Raw genomic sequence first — 19,533 nt, forward strand, 5'->3', positions numbered from 1 at the left:
AAAGAGTAATATTAATGCTCCCTCAGTTGAACACATTGTTTCTGGCTGCAGTCTGTAGGGCATTAAAGGAAAAGCAGATGTTTGAATAGATCAGCGCTTCTATTTCACAGTCAAAACAAGTAAATAAACGCTGCTCAAAGGCTGCCTTCCCACGTCTGCTTTTGGAGCTGTAGCATTGCACAGAATAGGAATCTATCTAGTAGATGTTTGCTCTACGCAGTAGAGTTTTAATATCAAAGGAGCCAGGTAGTGTTTGTCCTCTTGAGAGCCCATCAAAAACCTTGTTTCAGCATAGCAGATATGACTCTTATACCTTATTTGTACTCTGTAAATTCTCTGAGCATCGTGAGAAAAACAAAAACAAAAAAAAAAAAAAAAACCAAACACATTCAGACAGAAAATATTTTTTATTGATCAACTTCTTGTTCCACACCCTCACTCCCCTCCCATCTTTTTGATCTCACATGAGCAATTCTACATGGTTTTAGGATTTGTTATTAATAATCTTTTAAGTGACTTTATTTCCTTTTTACACAACAGGAAGTAAGGATGTTTGACAGGAGTGTTCCTCGAAACATAGGCCAAATGTTTTATAATCAGTACAAAGTGTAGTATTGTTCTCAAATGTTTTGTATAAATACTGATATAATGAAAACAAATAAACAAACAAACAAAAAACTTCAGTTATTTCCACCTAACTGTTTCTTTCCAGGCTGGATTTTCATGTGACGGTTTTAAGTAACTATCAAACCAAAGACCTCCTTTGATAAATAGGAGTTATCTCCCAGTCAAATGCAAATGTAAACACAGAAATCAGTTACTAGTTATATTTAAGGAATATGATCTGTCACAATGAGGTCATCAGAATGGCATCAGAAAACAAAGAAGGATATTGTAAAAAGATGAGAAAACCTCCTTTCTTCATTTCCCAAAAACTTTTTCTTATGGTTTAAAAAGAAGAGTTACAAATAAGCACATCTGAAATTCTTGTTCTATAGGTACTGTGAAATTATTCATTTAAAGCACATTATATATAAAATATTACTTTAGAAGGAAAATGTGAACCTGATTCTCTAACTACATGATGTAAGATGTGCTTTGTTTTGAAATACTGTGAAATGAGGAATCATAATTCAGCCTCTTTTGGACATTAATGTAGGTCTAACTTGCTAAATTCTCCACCCATAAGAATAATCCCACAGAATTAGAAGAATTTATTATGATGTGAAATGCCACTTTGCAAGTTATACCAAAATGCAACTTGATGTTGATAAGCTGCTAAGGAGATTGAAAATGTGTTGTTAAATTCAATGCAAGGAATGCACACTCTTCATTCTAGGGGAGAAAGAGAAAAGGAAAGATAATTTTTTTCTTTGCATTGAGAAAGAGTTGGTTGCATTCTTACATAGTTGGAGTTAGCAATAACTGTAATGATTTACCTATAGCTTGAGGACTTGACTGCCCAAACCACACAGTGATTTTCAACAAATGCACAAAGACAAGATACTTTGTTCTTAGTGGTGCCATCTAGCAAGGCAAAAAGCAAAGACAACCCCAAATCAAAGATGGCAGCAGCTTTTCAACCACATGATTTGGCTAACTTTGGCAAGGCTCTGTATTTTAAACATCTTTGAATGACAACTTTTCGTAACATCTCTACTCTTTCTTGTGTTCTAGGTTGCTCCCATTTTTCCAGGTTGCCTCCAAAAGGGCATCCTCAAAGAAAGCTTTTTGAGAAGCTCAGGGTCTTACCAAATCATACATCCATTGACTCCATTAATTACTGAGTTCTTTACAGCCTAGGAATAAGTATTTTGCAATGGATGTGGGAAAGAAAAAAAAAAAAAAAAAAAAAAAGACTGGAACAGCTGAGCAAGTACAGCAGAGAACAGGGTGCTGTGATCCCCCTGCAAGTATCAGGGGATAAGCAGGAGACAAGTGCTAATAATGTGAAAGCCATGCTCAGTAAATCTGATTTTTTCCAGGGCTCTTGAAGGTTGAATGGCTGTTTCACAAATTTCTCACTTCCATTGGTTATCTATCACATTTTGTCTTTTTGTCCCTCTAGCACCTATCTCTCAGGCCAGACTGCATGAGAGCAAGAACAAAGGAGTAAGAGGTGCCAACAGCAGGGACAAGGAAAGGGGAGAGATAGGAACCTGTTATTCCTGTCAGCAAGTAAAAAAAATGCACTCTTATACTTCTTCCATTCCTTAGAGACAGTAAAATGACGTTTTCAGAATTAACTGTGCCAACTCTTAAATTTTGTTAACTATGCATTGAAGAGAATGGTTGAATACCTGTGTGTCATGGCCTTTGCGGGGTTTTCATTACCATATGTCTGTCCACGAAAACCTGAAGAAGCAAGTCAAAATGTGAAGTGTCAATTTGATTTCATTACAGCTCATACTTTTCTTTCTCATTAACTGCCTCCAGTTATTTTTTCATTTGGAATAGATATGTTTCGTCTTAAATAGGCAAAATAATGTTTTAGAATACTTTGCTTCCAATGCAATCCAAGGAAGTGGGCAAAGGAATAATAAAACTGGAAAGGGAAGAAAGTTTTGCCTTTGGGTTTTGTGTTTGAGAAATAAAATGCATGTCAACACTATCACTGCTCTTTTGGCACACTGACACTGCATGGAATCTTTACTAAAATGTGGTGATGATATAAGTTCCTATTTCACAAAGATGTATACAGTAGATATTTTCACTGTACTTTTGTAAGATTTTTTCTCAATCATCTGATACTTAGTAGAATTCAGTTGCCACAAATTATGGACAAATTCTACATTTAATATGCCTTTCTTTCTCTTAACATACTGGGTTCAAGGACAAATGGCACCCCACTGTAAGAACTACCACCCTAGATGAGGCTGTCTTTAAGGAACTTTCTTTATCTCTTGATTTTGGAAAGCTCTTACTTGAGAAGATGTCTTAACTTTTGATAAGCACTTGAGAATTCAAAATTCTTAGTAGTAATGCTGTTGCATTCAATATCTGACACATGACAAAACAGGCAGTTGATGATTCCTGATGAGCCAGTAAGAGCACAAAGATTATATCAATGAGTTGGACCCACGCAGTTCAGAGTCTCACCACTGAGAAAGTTTGCACCAGCTATCTCAGAGGGAAGTTTCAGCAGTCTCCTAATGGCAAGACAGCAAAGGTGGAATCACCCACTTGCAAATGTGGACAGCATTATCCCAAAATACAAAAATTGGCAGAAGCTATGAATCATATTGTATTTATGCTTCATAGAACAAATGGAGCATTCACATATTAAAGCTTGGAAGTCCTGGAAATGCACAATTTATCTCTATTTATTTATTTATTTATTATTATTAATCCCCACAAATTCTTGATCAGAACAGAAATTATGACAACAAATTCCACATTTTAATCAAACATGACCAGAAAACTCTTTATTCAGTTTTCAGTATTCCACCATTTTCATTTAATACATAGATCCATTTTCTCCTATTAGAAGGCAGGGAGGAATTCCCTGACTGTCATCCCTGAAACCTATTATTTTTGATGTTTTTTTTTCATATCCTTCACATTTGTTAAATGGAAACTATGAATAAGGAGAATGCATCCCAATTACATGAATCACAACATTAAAAAATTAACTGATTCATCTTGAGTGGACTTATCGTGAGTACAGAAGAAAACTGAACAAGCAGTTTACAGCACAGAGAACAGCAGCTGGATTGCAAATTCAAGTGTCAATTATCAGGCTTCTGAATCTGAAACTACAGTTAACTACACACAGAGCAAATCTTTTGTAGGAATTGCTATGTTTACAATGAACTGGGAGGGACAGTCTTTGTGTGGATTTGGGGTGGTTCTTTTTCTTGCAATGCTCAGATTGAGCTTTCTCTCAGCTCAACTCCTTTTTAGATTTGTGCAAAACCTAAGGCTGTGTTCTTCACCATGAACCCTGGAGGCTTAATTACTTCAGATTCATTGGATTTTACGGTGCCTTACCATCAGGGGTTGGAGATTTCAGAATATTATGACTTCTTGAGTGAATGTGAGTGCACTTGAACTCATAATACTATCCTTGCAGTACTTCTTCAGTGGAGAAAACTCCTGCTGTTCCATTTGCAGAGGTGGAGAATTAACAGTAGGGCTATGCTGCAATCACTGCAATGGAAGAAGTGCATGCCCACTTGCCAAGGATTGTTTTTAAACTAGTTACTTCATCTACCGAGAGCAAGGCAAATGTAGGTGTGGCATGCAGCACTTGGCACAGGCTGGTAAATTCACCCAGGGAGCAGAGAAGACAGACAGCTACACAAGTTGCCCTTACAGTAGCTAATTAAAAGCTGGTTTACGTAGGAGTCCATTGTCTATAAAGGAAGTTGAGCATCTTTAGCTCACATGTAGACATCTACATTCGGTCAGATGAACCCCATCTTCATTTCCCAATGAAGGCATCCTTCACCTGAGATGCTCTTTTCCATTCAGTCAAGACCTGGTTTTTCTTTTGTCACCGTAAGTACTTACCACAGTGGATATCACAGATCTGCAGTGGAACTGAATAATCTACGTCTGTCCTCCAGCCCTTGTAAAAGAAAGAACTGAGTCTTATTCCCCTTTCAGCAGTACTGTTACTAAACAATTCTGTTGACATCAATAATAAAATGCTGCTTTGTTAGTCTACTCAACTGAGTACATTTTTATTCTATTCTTAAAGAAAATGTGCATGGAGACTTCAGTCCAGTGAGTCACTATCATTTTTAGGCTTCTAAATGTTCAAATCAATCAGTTTTTTCTTGTTTGAAGAGTTATGTTCTGACAGATGTTATCTTATTTACACAACAGACAATTTATGCAGGAAAACATCAACTCAAGAACTCAAGAGACTCAAGGAAAACCAAGTTGAGAACTCTTAATTCCAGACAGGAGAAAAACAATCAGATTCATATTCATTTTCTATAAATGATGACTTAATGAAGTTCAGCTACAGAATTAGCGTGCAAAACAGTCAGTGATTTGGTTCTGCTGTGCTTTCAGGAGCGCTAATTCTAGCATACTATGTACTTACTATGGTGTTAGCTATATGCCTAACCTTTTTCAGCTGCTGTCAAAATTTCAAAGATTCATCTATGATTTACTTGGATCTCTTAACTAACCTTGTATTAGAAACAAAGGAACATACAGAGACAGGATTAACAGTTTCCTGTCGATATCCCTTTATCTGCCACTTACAAAGCAGCAGGATCGCTGACAGCAACTTCTCTGTTAATTAATATCATCTCAACAAGAGGCGGTGGCAGCACTTCAAGCTATAAATAATGCTCTCTGCCAGCTCCATTTGCACAGCAATCAGATCTGGCTAGGAAGAGGAAGTTGGGAGGGGCCTGATGGTTTCCTTCTTTTCCTTTTTTTTGTTTTTTGTTTTTTTCTTTTGTTCTTTTTTTTCTTTATTATGACTGTATTATTGTACACCTGGCAAAATCAATATACGTACCTGAATGCAAATTGTTGACCCGCACATTTCCTGTGACATTGTGATTGACACAGAATCTCCCTTAAAGAAAAAAGAAAGAGAGAAAGAAAGAGAGAAAGAGAGAAAGAGAGAAAGAGAGAAAGAGAGAGAGAGAAAGAAAGAAAGAAAGAAAGAAAGAAAGAAAGAAAGAAAGAAAGAAAGAAAGAAAGAAAGAAAGAAAGAAAGAAAGAAAGAAAGAAAGAAAGAAAGAAAGAAAGAAAGAAAGAAAGAAAGAAAGAAAACACTATTATTTTCCATATCCTGAAACAATGAAAAAATATTGTCTTTCCACCTATTTTTTTTAACCTTTTTTCTTTCCTGTTTTACCACCTATTTTTTTTAACCTTTTTTCTTTCCCGTTTTACTGTTTTGGAAAATTAATATATAAAGTAAAAAAATATAAAAGTACACATTCCTCATGGAAGGTTATATATGTTCAGAGATATCTCTGGCTCTCAATGACCATAAGCAGCCAGGGTAGTTTTGCCAAGCACAGTCTGGACAGCACAGAAAGGACAGTGTTCCTTCCTGTACTTTGTGAAGTACCATGAGGGAGGACACCCTCCACCAAGGCTGCTGACACCATGTTAGTACCAAGTATCTTCACTTCATTTCCCTGGTGTACGTGAGTTGAAGGAATGACCCTTTCTTCACAGTTCTTGTGGGTTTCCCATCATATTGTATGCCAAGAACGAGCTCAGCCTTAGGGTAAAATTGTCCTAAATAACTGTTCTGACACTTAACATTTGATTGTTTATAGTTTGTCCTCAAAATAATTTTAGTTAGTTCACTAATAGCTTTGCATCCCACACTGTTTTCTTTAGTGTGGCAAACTCCTAAAATAATTTCGGGTAAATTAGGTGAATGTGTTCTTACTCAAGCACAACCAAACTGGGATTACTAGAAAGAACATCAGTTTCTGGGAACACAGAGCTAAGTCATTATGAAAATTTTGTGTATATTGCTCACAGTGGTGAGACGGGAACTGCATGTAACTTATGAGGGCTCCCACTGTGTCACAGTACACAAAGGAAATCACAGCTTTTCACCAGAAGGAAGAAAAAAAGCATTTCTAAACATATCAGTGCCCTTCATGAAAGACCCTGCACAACACTTTGCTCTGCCTTATCAGTGCTGTACCATTAGCCTTCTCACTTTGCAATTCACACAGTGAGCATTTAAAACCAAAAGTCTAAATTCCGCAGATTTTATTTGAAATAAGCCAATTGAAGGGAAATTACACCAATAAGTGCTCACAGAACATATTGCTTGTCAACTGCTTCTACACTAGTCTCCATCTCTGCCAGTAATACGCATTTCCCTGCATATCTTGCTCCATAAGGACAGAATTCTACTCTTCTCAGTGATATCCAACAACAGGACAAGAGGCAACGGGTGCAAACTGGAACATAGGAGGTACCACATAAATATGAGAAAAATCTTCACAGTGAGGATAAAAGAACACTGGAACAGGCTGCCCAGAGAGGTTGTAGGGTCTCCTTCCTTGGTGAGGTCTCACCTCAAGTACTGTGTTCAGTTTTGGGCACCTCAGTACAAAAAGGACATAGAGAGCAGGTCCAGAGAAGGGCAATGAGGCTTGTGAAGGGCTTGGAAAATCAGCCCTATGAGGAGAGGCTGAGGGAGCTGGGGCTGTTTAGTCTGGAGAAAAGGAGGCTGAGGGGGGAGACCTTATTGCTCTCTTCAAGTATCTGAAAGTTGCTTACAGTCAGAAGTTGTTGTGCAGTCCCAGTCAGCTGTCTGAAAAAGCTGAAGAGTCTGAAAACTTTCCTTTTTGTGTGTGCTGAAGTGGATTTCTTTTGGCAACCACGAGATTAAGAGTAGCTCAAGACCTTTGTGGAATTGTGCCTAAAGTCTTAAATTTAATGATGTGAGTCTTGTGAGGTCAGTTACATCAGTGACCCATGTATGAAAAGCTAACAGTTACATTTGCTATACTCATAATACAAATATTGTGCCACAAAAATGATGTTAAAAAAAAAAATATTAAGGTTCTGCTCAATACTAGTTACTTCCTTCTACATGACTCATTTGACCTCAGACTCCTTATTTATATCTTCCATCAGTGTGAGATCAGAATTAGAACTTCATGCTTTAAAAATGTTCCAGCAATTGTTCCAATAAGTACATGCATGTGCTTATTAACACTTTCAAGCTGCATAGCAATAAATGAAATAATAAACAAAAGCAGTTAGATTTGGTGAAAAGTATTACAGAATTTGAAGATATACAAACCACAGAGACTGAATGGCGCAACCCAACAGATTCACATGAGGCCAGCTGTGTCCTGTTACACACCAGCACTGAGAAGTGTGCTTTGGTTTGGGATGTGAAGAAAACTTGTATTCGATCTGCAGCTGCAGATGTTCTCATCTTCCAAGCTAACAATAGGGAAAAATAATTACTTTTTCATACTGATCAACACTGGACCTACTGGGAAGTTTATACATAGAAGTAACGAACTGTCAAAACTCTTTGCTATAATTTACAGGCTACGATGATGTGAATACATAAGAAAAGAGAAAACTTGCTTACTGAAGAAAGCAATTCACAAATTAATATTACGTAATTTTAAAAATATACATTTACCTGGAAATTCTCCATGAGCAAATGGACACTTAACCCAAGAGCCTTGCTTGGTTGTAAACTGAAACCAGAGAATTTAGAAATTAATTTCCAGTTAGGAAAACTGTTTTGTTTTTTGTTTGTTTGTTTGTTTGTTTGTTTCAGTCTGTGGGTACAGATTCAAGTACACAGAATCACTGCATTCCAGAAAAGGAAGATGAATTCACAACTTTTCTGCTCTATGGTATCTTCTAACATTTGATTTAAATTACATCCCCACGTGCTCAATTTTACAGAAACATGTAGTTCTGTAGATTTAAAAGTAGTCTACAATGAAATAATAACGTGCCAACATTAATCTTACGTGGCATTTTTTCCTCACCAATAATAAACAGTGCTCCAGTAAATGTAGCATTTCAATCAATCACTTTTATTATCAAATATTTAGTATGAAAAATTTCCACACTAATTTTAATATATGCTTTAGTGTTTGCATGTATGACTGAAAGCACTTTCACTGCTTTTCTTAAGTGGACAAATCTGGGCACAAACTGAAATTTGTCAGATCATTGCTGCTGCACTTTCAAAGAACCTCCTTTTAATCTAATCTTTCACATTTCCTTCATTTCTATTTCCCATTCATCAGAGCTATAAATATATATACACATATGTAAATCCTGAATAATAATAGCAGTTCAGAAAGAGGACAGGAAAGAGGTTTTTTACAAAGAAACTACCTTCATGCAAAGTCTTGGGTGAGTGTCCACACGAGAATACTTAACCTGCTTGAAAGAGAGTACTGAGCATTAGCTTGGTTCATTGACTAGTTTCAGAAAATTAATTACCCCAGATGTTCTTGGTTTGATAACAAAGAAAGGAACTGGTTTACTTACTGGCATGAAATATTAAAAATAGAAACAACTGCTATTTTGGATTCCTGAATAATTTGCTTATATTTATCTGTGACATGTAGCATTTCTACAGTCAGTCTAACCCATTAGAGTTTAATTAATTGATTTTGTTGTGACTTGTGTACAAAATTCTGATTACACAGTAGTCTTCTTCCAGTCCCTTATTCATCAATACTGTTGCAGATTGTTTAAACATTCACTCCAGAGTGTTGTTGGATTAACACTTTTACCTTCAGTTAATTCTCTGTTTTCAGTATCCCTATTCAAGAAAAGACTTAAACATAGTATGAACTTGAGAAACCCACTTAAGTGATCTACCAAATGTTTCTTTCTTGATTAACAGGAGTTCACCTTCCTACGAAGTTCATTATAAAAAGCCTCATCTCATATAAACAGCAGCTACCCATGGAAGTGTGCTTACTAAGACAAACATCATTGCTCAAGCAGCTGAGCACAGTGGATCCAGTGCACAAAACATACGATCATGACCAAAGTAACACCTCGTTCTTGTATCATTTTGATAACCTCACAGTGATTATCCTTAAGCATATCTACAGTAAGGTTGCAGAAAATAGTGCCATGGAAACTATCTGTTCAGAGATGGAGAGATCACTGTCTTCGATAAAGAAAGACACAGCCTAATTAAAGGGAAGGGTTGAATTGTCTAAGTCAGTACGTGTACATCGTATTAGAGTGTGTGGCACCATGTGTGCTTACTGGAAAAGCTGGCATTATCTGAGTAATCTCTCCATCATACTATAAAGATGTTCTTTGAGAAATGGTCAAAATTCAATACCTTTCACAATTAAATTGGCAAAATTAAAAAGAAAAAAAGAAAAAAAGAAAAAATAATAAGAAAAAAAATCGTCCATGAATTCAGCAATTACAAGCAATGAGTAAGTACAGGGAAACACTCATTGTCTGTAATAAAACATCCTTGAACAATGTTTTGGGCAATAGATATGACCATTACTAGATACTCCTCATTTTAAGATTCCTTTCTTTTTTCTTTGTTTTTTTTTTTTCTTTCCTGCAAGCATTGAGTTGTGCTTGTTGTCAGCAGATGATGAATCCCAGCTGGCCCACTCACATATGTAAAATTAAGCTTATGTGTTTTTGCAACATCAAATCTTTGTTGAAGCACATAAAATCGTGAATCTGAACAATCACTGAACACTTGGCCAGGAGTTTCTTAACAAAAAAAAAAGACATTCTAACCCTAAATCCCCTGGCCATCATGTAATCAGAATCAGTCTGATCATGTTTCAAAAACAAAGAATCTGTATATGATTTTATTTACCTTTTGAGACATTACATGGATTTTACTGGCTTCTCTCCACAATAAAGTCTGAAATTTACTTTTCAAAACATAAGCTCAAATTCCATGCAATTTCATAAATCCAATGCATTCAGTCCTGTGATACTTCAGACTGAAATATGTAGCAGTTCAAGACACATGAATTAAAAATCCTTTTCAGATTAGGAATATAAGTGCTGAAAGAACTGAGGAACACAGTATTTCAACACCCACAACTTCAAGGCATTGAATCCAGCTTGAGGCAGCACTTCAAAGAGAACATTATGGAGTATAAAACTACCATCAAGGTACTTTTGCATCTCTAGTAAGATCTAAAGAGATTTTGATTTATCTAACTTCCATTTTAGATATCTAACATTAAATATACAGATTATGATATTATGACATCCAGTCATAATATGCTCTTGTCATAGTGAAGAGAAACATCAGAGACATATCCCTCCAACCTTTCTTAAATACCTATTGTCAGATGAAAAGAGTTGTCCTCTGAATGTGTCTGCTTCATTTCCTTACTTTGAAGGGATCTGAGATGAATAGTTTAGGCTCAAACACATAATTTTTAGACAGCAAAGTCAGAACATATGAATCATGCCTTTACTATAAATGAAAAGCAGAATCTATCGACCCCAAAGAATTTAGTGAACATTACTAGCCTCACAGTCATGTCCATGTTTTATTTCTTAATAGTGAGTCAACCAGTATTGAACTTTCAGAATAAATTATGTGGTTAGTGTACAAGAACAGACTGTGGTTATGAATAGTTTAAAGTATCAGAGAAGAAAAGAGGAATTTGCAACTGCTCTTATTCCAAAGTCTAGCGTCGCGTTATGTATTGTTCTGGTCATGGCCAATCTCACTACTTGAATGAAGAGCTGTATGGATCTTACCTTCTCAGGAAAACGTTTGAAAGAATCTTGTATATCTTCACAGTGGTCGTTAGAGTTCATTAATCTGCACAGGTTAACAACAACAAGCACAGGGCAGGCTGGTTCCCAAGCTAGGGTTTGCGTCACTGGGTTATAAACAATATTATCCCATAATGTCTTTGTATCTGTGCACCAAAAAAAGTGGAAATATTATTAAAAATGTCAAAAAAAATCTAGTCAGGGAAAGATACTTAAGACCCGAAGTTATTTAATCTACCACAATGTAACAAGCCAGTATGAAAATTCTCTTGCAATTTTGCAATGTATGGTTTTCACCTTAGATGAATTTCAAATTGAGACAAAAAACACTCAGAAAAAGAGTAATAAAAAAATACTTGCCATTTTCAAAGGGACAAAGTTGTAACCTCCTGGCATCTGGAATTGCCAGCCAACCCTACAACCGAAAAATTACCGTTTAACTAGAGATCTTCAGATACAACAATTTTTAACATTTCAGAAAGGATGTGAAACACCAGCTTCCCCACTAGCTGCACATGTTATGGTATTTAGGGAAGCATTTCTGTAAAAGGTTGCTTTGCACTGGTATCTATTCAACATTCTTAGGACTGGGGATGATGAACTAGCCTAGCTAGAAGCTCATAACCTGGAGCTGAAGATGTGATCCCTTCCAGCCAGTCCTATATGTCTATGTCTACTGTTTCTGTGTCATCTATTTGGACCATATTTTATTTAAAAAGACTTCTAACTTGATATTCATTGTGTACAGTGCCATTATATTCTAGGGGTAACAAAGACATTTAAGAACCATAATGGCAGATCTCATTATCTTTGTTATGGCTAAGGATGCAGCCTTGAAGTCTGAGGAATAACATTAAACCAAATCTTGCAGGAATCTATGCATAAATGTTTGCATGACCTAATTGTTTAGACTAATGTGCAAATATTTTTTTATTGCTCACAGTTCTTATTTGTTTGCTCAGCAATCACATTGTGGGTTTCTCTGTATATATGCTAAGTGGAATATTTTCCAGTGACCTCCCAGCTTTCAGAGTGAAACTAAAAGAAAAAAATAAATAAAAATTACTAGATTTGGAAGAGATCTCCTGGTCTAATCATATATTAAGGTATATGATATGAGGTGTCTACAGTGTACACATCTGAATGTAACTAGACTGCCCAAATTCATATTACAGTAGCCACATGAAGGTCCAGTCAATGCAGGCAGTGGAGTTTTTGCAGTGCTAGTAGTTCATTCAAAAATAAGCAATTACATTTGGTCCACTGAGTATCTTTACAGGCTTCACTAACCACTTTAATTAGATTATCAATGACTAAAGGGTTTGGACATCTAATTAAAAGGTAGGTATTTACATATGGACATCTACATTTATTATGTTAAGCCACAAGGAAAATACTACTCAGTATTCAGTGTGAAACTAGTACTTTTGTATTTTATCAAGTTCATTTTAAATTAGTTTGGTGACTTTTTACTTCTTGCTTGTCAGATTATCAGTTAAAAGTGTAGATAATGTGATTACAAGAATGGAGCTTATCATCCTTCATGTCTATGTCAAAAATGGCTTTAGCTTAAAAAAATCTGTTCATATTAAAAACTGTTCTGAGGAGTATTTAATTAAAAAACATAGTTTCTTTTTACACGTGTTTTACCAGGCTAAAGAAAACATGTTCTTTGAATCTCCTTTCTAAAACAGACATTCTACTCCCCAGCCATTCTAGATTTTTTATGTACATCTTTCATTTTATTAATGTTTATTAAATATGAATGCAACAATTGCCCACATTATTTCATAGAAGGTCTTACCTATATTTCCCTGCTCACTTGTGATAATCTAGCCACCTAGATCTTTTTTCACATTTACATCATGTAAGTATGTTTCTTTAATTGTTCTATGATGAAGTAATATACCCTGATCTTTTTTATCCCATGTTATTTCCAAATAAGGACTTGTATTTTACAATAAAAAGTGTTTTTATTAGGGCAAATGCATGAACTTGTACTTCACACCATTACACTTTATCCTCATTTAGTTATTTCATATATGAAGATCTCTATTCTCTTCAAATTATTCTGATTCTCTTCTATTTTGATTATACTACTCAACTGTATTACTAGCAAATGTCATTAGCACGTTCCTTCCTTTTGTGCCCTTGTGGCTGATGAAAACATTTATATAAGACCCAAGAGTGATCCTCAAATAACCTTCCTATTATCACTGCACCATTCAACAGGAGCAGCTGACTTAGTCCTCCAAGAAAAAGCAAAATCTACCCCAGCTTCCTCAAATCACCTCTTAGCTCTGAATGTGAAACTACCTCAAATGCCTGCTATAAATTAATTTCCTTTTATCTCCACCTTTAGTGTTTTCAGAAAAATCTCTTCAACTTTTTCATAACCATAAGGTCAAGCATGCTTTAATCATAAAAATATGCATAGAGCCTTTTCCTACAGATTTTCCCACCTTTTTTAGCACATGCCCAAGTAAAATTTATTTAATCAAAAACACAAGCATGTATAAAATCCAAACTGTTACCTCAATACAAAGACAAGGAAGTAGCTGAGAGTACTTCAGAGAAACTGATTTTAAAGAATCCTTCCCTTTTATCTGAAATAAAAAAGATGATCACAAATCCAGGCCAATTTCATAAAGTTACTAAAGACAAAGAAGACAATTTCATATAAATATGATCTCAATTGGCATTTCTCTCCCAGACACCTCAAGAAAGCAATGCCTCAAGCCTTAACTCACCACAGCAAATTGTCCTACATCTTCACAGGTAAACCATTTGTGACACAAACGAATGTAATAATCTTGATCTCGAAGAAAGTTGGATACATTCACTGATATGATTTTTCTTGTCCTGTCTACATTATAGTCTAACTTTCCAGCTGAAAAAGAAAACTCAGACATTGAGTTATTATATCTAGTTCTTTATTACTTTGTATATTTCTGATTTCATTGTTGCTTTATAAAAATACAGAATGTATTTAAAAACTTGATAGAGATAAAATAAGATTTCTTACCTAGGATATTTGAAATCATTCTTTTCATATCCTGATATTCTTATAGGTTATCTTATTTTATGAAGTATAATAACTTTCAAAAGAATGAATTTCAGTATTACTAATTTTTAATTAACAATATCAATAATGAGAGGCCGAGACACCTACAGACTGAACCTCTACTTCATTACTTGAAATCTTATGTGGTTCACGCACAAATACCTGAAATATACACGCTAATGCTACGTCAAAAATTGATCAACCTAAGGCTGAAATCTTATTTCTTTGAGAATATGTGCAACTATGTTAGACAAATATGACATACGAGAGCTTTTTCTTTATTACTCTTATTCACAGGTATCTCAAGATCAGGACAGCAGTTTGGCCAATTCGCTTTAATCTAATCATGAGATCTGTTTATAGACAAAATATGAAACTCGTAATCTGAAGTTCATGAAAAAGACACAAACCTGCTTCCAAATGTTGAAGTATTGAATAGGTTGTCAATATCTTTATCTGCTATCTAGCATTTACAAGTCAATATGGAGAAATGCTGAATTTTTCCAACATACCCAATGTATGATTTTATGTAGCAGTTGTAAATAATTTTTTTCTGCTTATTCAGCTATGAAAACATATCACTGTAGAGGTCACAAGGAATATCCCACAACTTCAAGTTAGTTATACAGAAAATGAGCTCACCCAAACAAGCTGGAATATGCTTTCCCACGTCACTGTTTCTACAGTCTGCAAAATAGAGACCAGAATTTTCTTCAGTATTTCTTTATTTATACAGGCATGTAGCTAAGACTTCCAAATTATCCAATAGTTTCCCAACAGTAAAACAATCTCATTCATCCCTTTTAAAGGTAGGTTTAGATCCACTTCTAGATAGTGAAGGAAGTGGAGGAAGTACCACACACAATGGCTGTGTCTTAACTTGCATTAAGGAGCTATCTCACCAGTGTGGGGTTTCTACTGTTAAACCTCTTCAGCCATTTAAGGTGGCAAACTAAGATACAACAGTGCACTTCTTCACCCAGTAGCTAATAATAATATAAGTAATATCAATTTCAGTTGTCCTTTACTTGAAACTCACTCCATTTGTTTACTAGACTCATTCCTCTGCTGTAAACAACTGCATTATTTCAATTTTGGTTTTCCTCTAGACTTGCAAAGAATTACCTTCATTTAGTTCCCAGGGAGCCTGCCAGAACTAGAGGCCAACCAGCATCTTCAGAACTAATATCTAATACTTGTATCTTCACAATATAAATCTTGATTTTAAAATATTTTGCTTAAATGTGCATTAGAGCAGTATTTGCTTTAATTGCCTTCACACTGCAATTTTCCACAGGAAAACACTTTCCTTTGTTTTCATTTGTTTGTTTGCTCTTTTCTCTGAAGTGGCTTAAAACTAGGCTCTATAAAGCCTTACATTTTCCCCTCTTCATTCACAAAGTACATTTCTCCTTCAGTAGCAAATTGGAGGGGAGGTTTTAGCAAGAAAATGAGGTGCTTTTTAAGTAGAACAAAGCTTTACCTGAGCAGCCACGACATGTCTGATACAGTATGCAAGGGATGGTACCGCACCAATGGCCACAGGTGAGAGCAGCAGCCCACAGACTCTGGCAATGGGAAGGCAGGACAAGCACAGGCAGTGGGCTGAATAAGGGGTCTCAGTTCATTTTTTCCACCACCACTTGCCTGCATCAGCCACACTGGTTGGACAACTTGTACTGAATCTATTTCAGTATGCGTATGATGGGCAATTTACACCCAAAACAAGGACAAATGGTATCTTATCTCACTCATAGAATCAGGTGACAGAACAGATAGCTAGTGAAAAGGAGATATTTCTTTATGCTTTCTTATTAAACTTTCCAAAAACTCTGAAACCAACAGGGGCCTAACAGAAAACAGCATAATTTCCATCTTATGCACAGAGAACATGTAGGACTGAGCCTGCTGGCAGAGATCGATCACATTCCAGTCACAGGAATGCAATCTGGGATAAATGCATAATGTAGTTTTCCAAATATTTTGAAATACAAGCTCTGGTATCTGGTGTTGTTCGATCTTGTTTTGTTTTGTTTTCGGCAAGTAGGACGTTTACATGCACTAAGTAAATCACCAAAATGTAGAATAATACTGATTATTTCACACATAAAATAGTATCATTTCGATCAGTGTATCCCAAAATATAAATTGCCTTTGCATTCGGTTTTTGGTTTTGTTTGGAATTTTTGACTTTGTTTTGTTTGGTCTTGTCTTGCTTTTCTCTTTGAAAAGACGTCTTTAGAGAAAATGTTTGTTTGAAGATGTATTCCTACCTTCAACATAGTATTCCTGACTCATCTTAACTTCACAGTAATTTGGTACTGTTTTCATGGTCACATAGATGTGTTGTGCTACGTTGACTTCAAAGCAATTGAATTGAACCTGCACCTGTTTAAAAATTTACAAAATAAAGTTTGTGTGTGACTTCCAGAATGCATAAAAACCACTGGTTATGAGAGTTAAGCAAGCAATATTTTGGTTTAAATTGATTTATATTTGAAAGGAGCATTAAGCATGTTAGTATACTGTAGCTTTAAAAATATAAAGGAAGCAGATGCCATTTAATTAAAGGATTTCAAAGAGCGTCATTACTCCTAATCTAGGAGCTTGCCGTCAACTTTACTTCCAGAAAAAGAAAGGTCTGTGAGCTATCAAATAATAGTAAAAGCACAGAACTCACAGAAATGAAAAAAAAAAAAAAAAAAAAAAAAAAAAAAAAGGATAAGAAAATCTACTACCAAAAATCCTGCACTGTAAGCATTTTGCAAGCACAAACAATTGCAGAATAGAAAAATATGTCTGTTAAAACATTTAGCATCAACTTTGTCAAATTTATTCATTCCAGTAAGGTTCTGGGAAAGTACTTTAGGAGGCAAAAGTTGAGGTCCAGTTATATGTAACTATTATATTCCATATAGACTTCCAAATGTATATAACTTCCATTTGACACAAATGCCTTTGGAGTGTAAAAGATTTGTCATGTTTCTATTCATTAAACTGAAAGTAAGAAAACCTTCCTAAATTCACTTGCTGAGTCACACCTATAAAACTCACCTTTCTCTGAAAGCCAATAATTGTTGAACGCCATCCCTGCATTGCCTGCAGGGACTTTTGATCATCAACTGATGATACTGAGTGTAGACTGAAATTGCAGTCTCGGATTAGGAATTGCTTTCACACATGCAATCAATATAACACAGCACATGAAGTAACATGTTTTGTATGGAATTAAAAAGAGTTATTCACCACTAGCTGAAAGCAAAAATTCCTCTTTCAAACAGTGGGTCAAAGACTGCTTTCTTTCTTTCTTTCTTCTTTCTTTTTTTCCAGCTGCAGATTTTAATAACAAATACTTCTGAGTTTAGTTTAATAGAAAATCATACTCTGCTGTTGCAATTATTATGATGAGTTTAGAACAGATGTGTACAAGTGTTTAGGCACTTGGCTGTCTTCTAGATGTGTAATTCTATTGACATGGCAGGATCTAAATAAATGTGGGTGGGATGGGAGCATATGCACTTAATGGTCCCTGTGACATTGTGCTTCCTAGCAATTGGAGTAACACAAGCTTCTCCATAATTTGGTGGGTACAATAAGAAAGGAAAGAAGATCAATTTGAAAAGCAGAATTTATAGAGGCATCTTCTCTTGATAAAAGTGAAAGAAGTATAAAAATGGTGAAGAATCACATACAGAAGACATTTGTTTCAAAGTCTCATTTGACACTGCTGAAGCACACATTTCATCGCTGTTTTCCACAAAATCATTAAGATAGTAAAGAGAAATACAAAAACTTTGTGTTTCCAAAGGTTTTTAAACATTTAAATGAAAAACAACGCCATAAAAATGAATCTACCTTCTTTCCGTTAAGCATCTTGCTTTTTTTCCTGGCAAATCTCACGTTTGTGCACTGAGATTGCTGTGTGTCCAGTGAAAAAGAACATATTTCCAGTCCACGAATATTTTCTGAAATAAGTTAGGAATACATTTCAAAAATGTGATTTGAACATCTTTAACAGAAAAATAAGACATACCAAATTCTAAGCTTTCCAAGTGAAAAGTACATGTATTTTATCTCTGTTAAAAAAGGGGGACAACATGTATAAGGGAGAAGCCTCCATGGATTAAATACAGATTGCTACAAACTAAGGATTTAATTATGCAAAATGTCATGCAAATGATTAAGCACAAATCACACAATGAATGAAGCGCACCAGGAAATATCTAAACAATAACACACTAACTGCATGAATGGCAGGATGTTGGTAAAAATAAACTATGCCCCAAAAAACTAAGTGCTTGCATTTTATTTTGGTTTAGAATTGTAAGTTCAGAACAAAATACAGTTTGTTCTGTTGGTGCAGTCACTTATGCCCGTGTTGCCAAGGCAGACGGTATCTTTACGTGTGCATGTAAATACTCACGTGAGAGAGCATGAAGGAAAGCACAGCAATACTACAGGGGCACTGGTAGAGGAAACTGTAATATGTTGGAAGTAAAAAACTCAGTCTCATTCCTTTGAGAAATTCCAGGGCTTTATCCCAGTTCGTAGTTTAAAAGTTCCATTAAATAATCTAATACAACCATACGAAAACAGCTTGGACACAAGCATTATGCTTTGGAACAAAAACTGGCAGAAAAATAGCAAGAAGTAAACAGAAATGATTCAGTAGCAAATCCACTTCCTACCATCCAGACTCAGAGATCCTTTAATGTTTAAATGAAGAGAGCATGGGCTTCCTTGGACACATTTAATAACTGTTGAGATCTTCATGCTCTTCAGTACCATAGAAGACAAAGATGCAGGAGCACTGTGGCAGAAGCTGTTAAAAAGGCCACCTGCAAACATAAAACACAAAGAGAAATCACAGTGTGCACAGGTTATTTCTGGGGAAAGAAGCACCAAAGATGAAGCTCCAGCTCTTCAGAAGTCAGTGGGAAATCACAAGCAAAACCACGACTGTACCTAAGATACTCATGTGACCACAGCAAGCTCATAGCTGATTGATTTCAACAGCAATGCAGTGGGAAAGAACTCCATTACAGGTGGGGTTTGATGATAAATTTCCTGGCTTAGGAAAGTATGAATTCCAAAAAGGAAATCGTATTTCTAACAGTTTAGTAGAGTGCAGGTAGACGAACAGCACTCTAAGCAATTGCATCTTTCCAATCATGGCTAGACTAATCATATGAGCTTTTTTTTTTTGCTTTTTTTTTCCTCAAAAAACTTTGCCTGCATGTTGTGAGTGCTGTCAC

The 19,533-nt window shown here is 35.6% G+C and overlaps 1 protein-coding gene across 1 annotated transcript in view; it reads right to left on the reverse strand.

Annotated features, from left to right (window-relative positions):
• Positions 1 to 390: 390 nt before the first annotated feature.
• The window catches only part of IL17REL (interleukin 17 receptor E like), a 43,081-nt gene continuing 23,938 nt past the window's right edge, over positions 391 to 19,533 (reverse strand). Inside the window, exons 3-17 of the mRNA XM_072359889.1 lie at positions 18,967 to 19,116; positions 18,134 to 18,243; positions 16,552 to 16,666; positions 14,921 to 14,965; positions 13,965 to 14,104; positions 13,749 to 13,820; positions 11,575 to 11,629; positions 11,197 to 11,360; positions 8,818 to 8,865; positions 8,105 to 8,162; positions 7,751 to 7,896; positions 5,480 to 5,539; positions 4,513 to 4,570; positions 2,301 to 2,355; positions 391 to 1,335 (exon numbers count right to left, since the gene is read on the reverse strand). Coding sequence (XP_072215990.1) covers positions 1,308 to 1,335; positions 2,301 to 2,355; positions 4,513 to 4,570; positions 5,480 to 5,539; positions 7,751 to 7,896; positions 8,105 to 8,162; positions 8,818 to 8,865; positions 11,197 to 11,360; positions 11,575 to 11,629; positions 13,749 to 13,820; positions 13,965 to 14,104; positions 14,921 to 14,965; positions 16,552 to 16,666; positions 18,134 to 18,243; positions 18,967 to 19,116 — 1,304 coding nt within the window. The 3' untranslated portion in view covers positions 391 to 1,307. The remainder of the gene's footprint in view (positions 1,336 to 2,300; positions 2,356 to 4,512; positions 4,571 to 5,479; positions 5,540 to 7,750; positions 7,897 to 8,104; positions 8,163 to 8,817; positions 8,866 to 11,196; positions 11,361 to 11,574; positions 11,630 to 13,748; positions 13,821 to 13,964; positions 14,105 to 14,920; positions 14,966 to 16,551; positions 16,667 to 18,133; positions 18,244 to 18,966; positions 19,117 to 19,533) is intronic.

Source organism: Excalfactoria chinensis, chromosome 1, assembly GCF_039878825.1.
Source record: "Excalfactoria chinensis isolate bCotChi1 chromosome 1, bCotChi1.hap2, whole genome shotgun sequence".
NCBI classification, from domain to species: Eukaryota; Metazoa; Chordata; class Aves; order Galliformes; family Phasianidae; genus Excalfactoria; species Excalfactoria chinensis.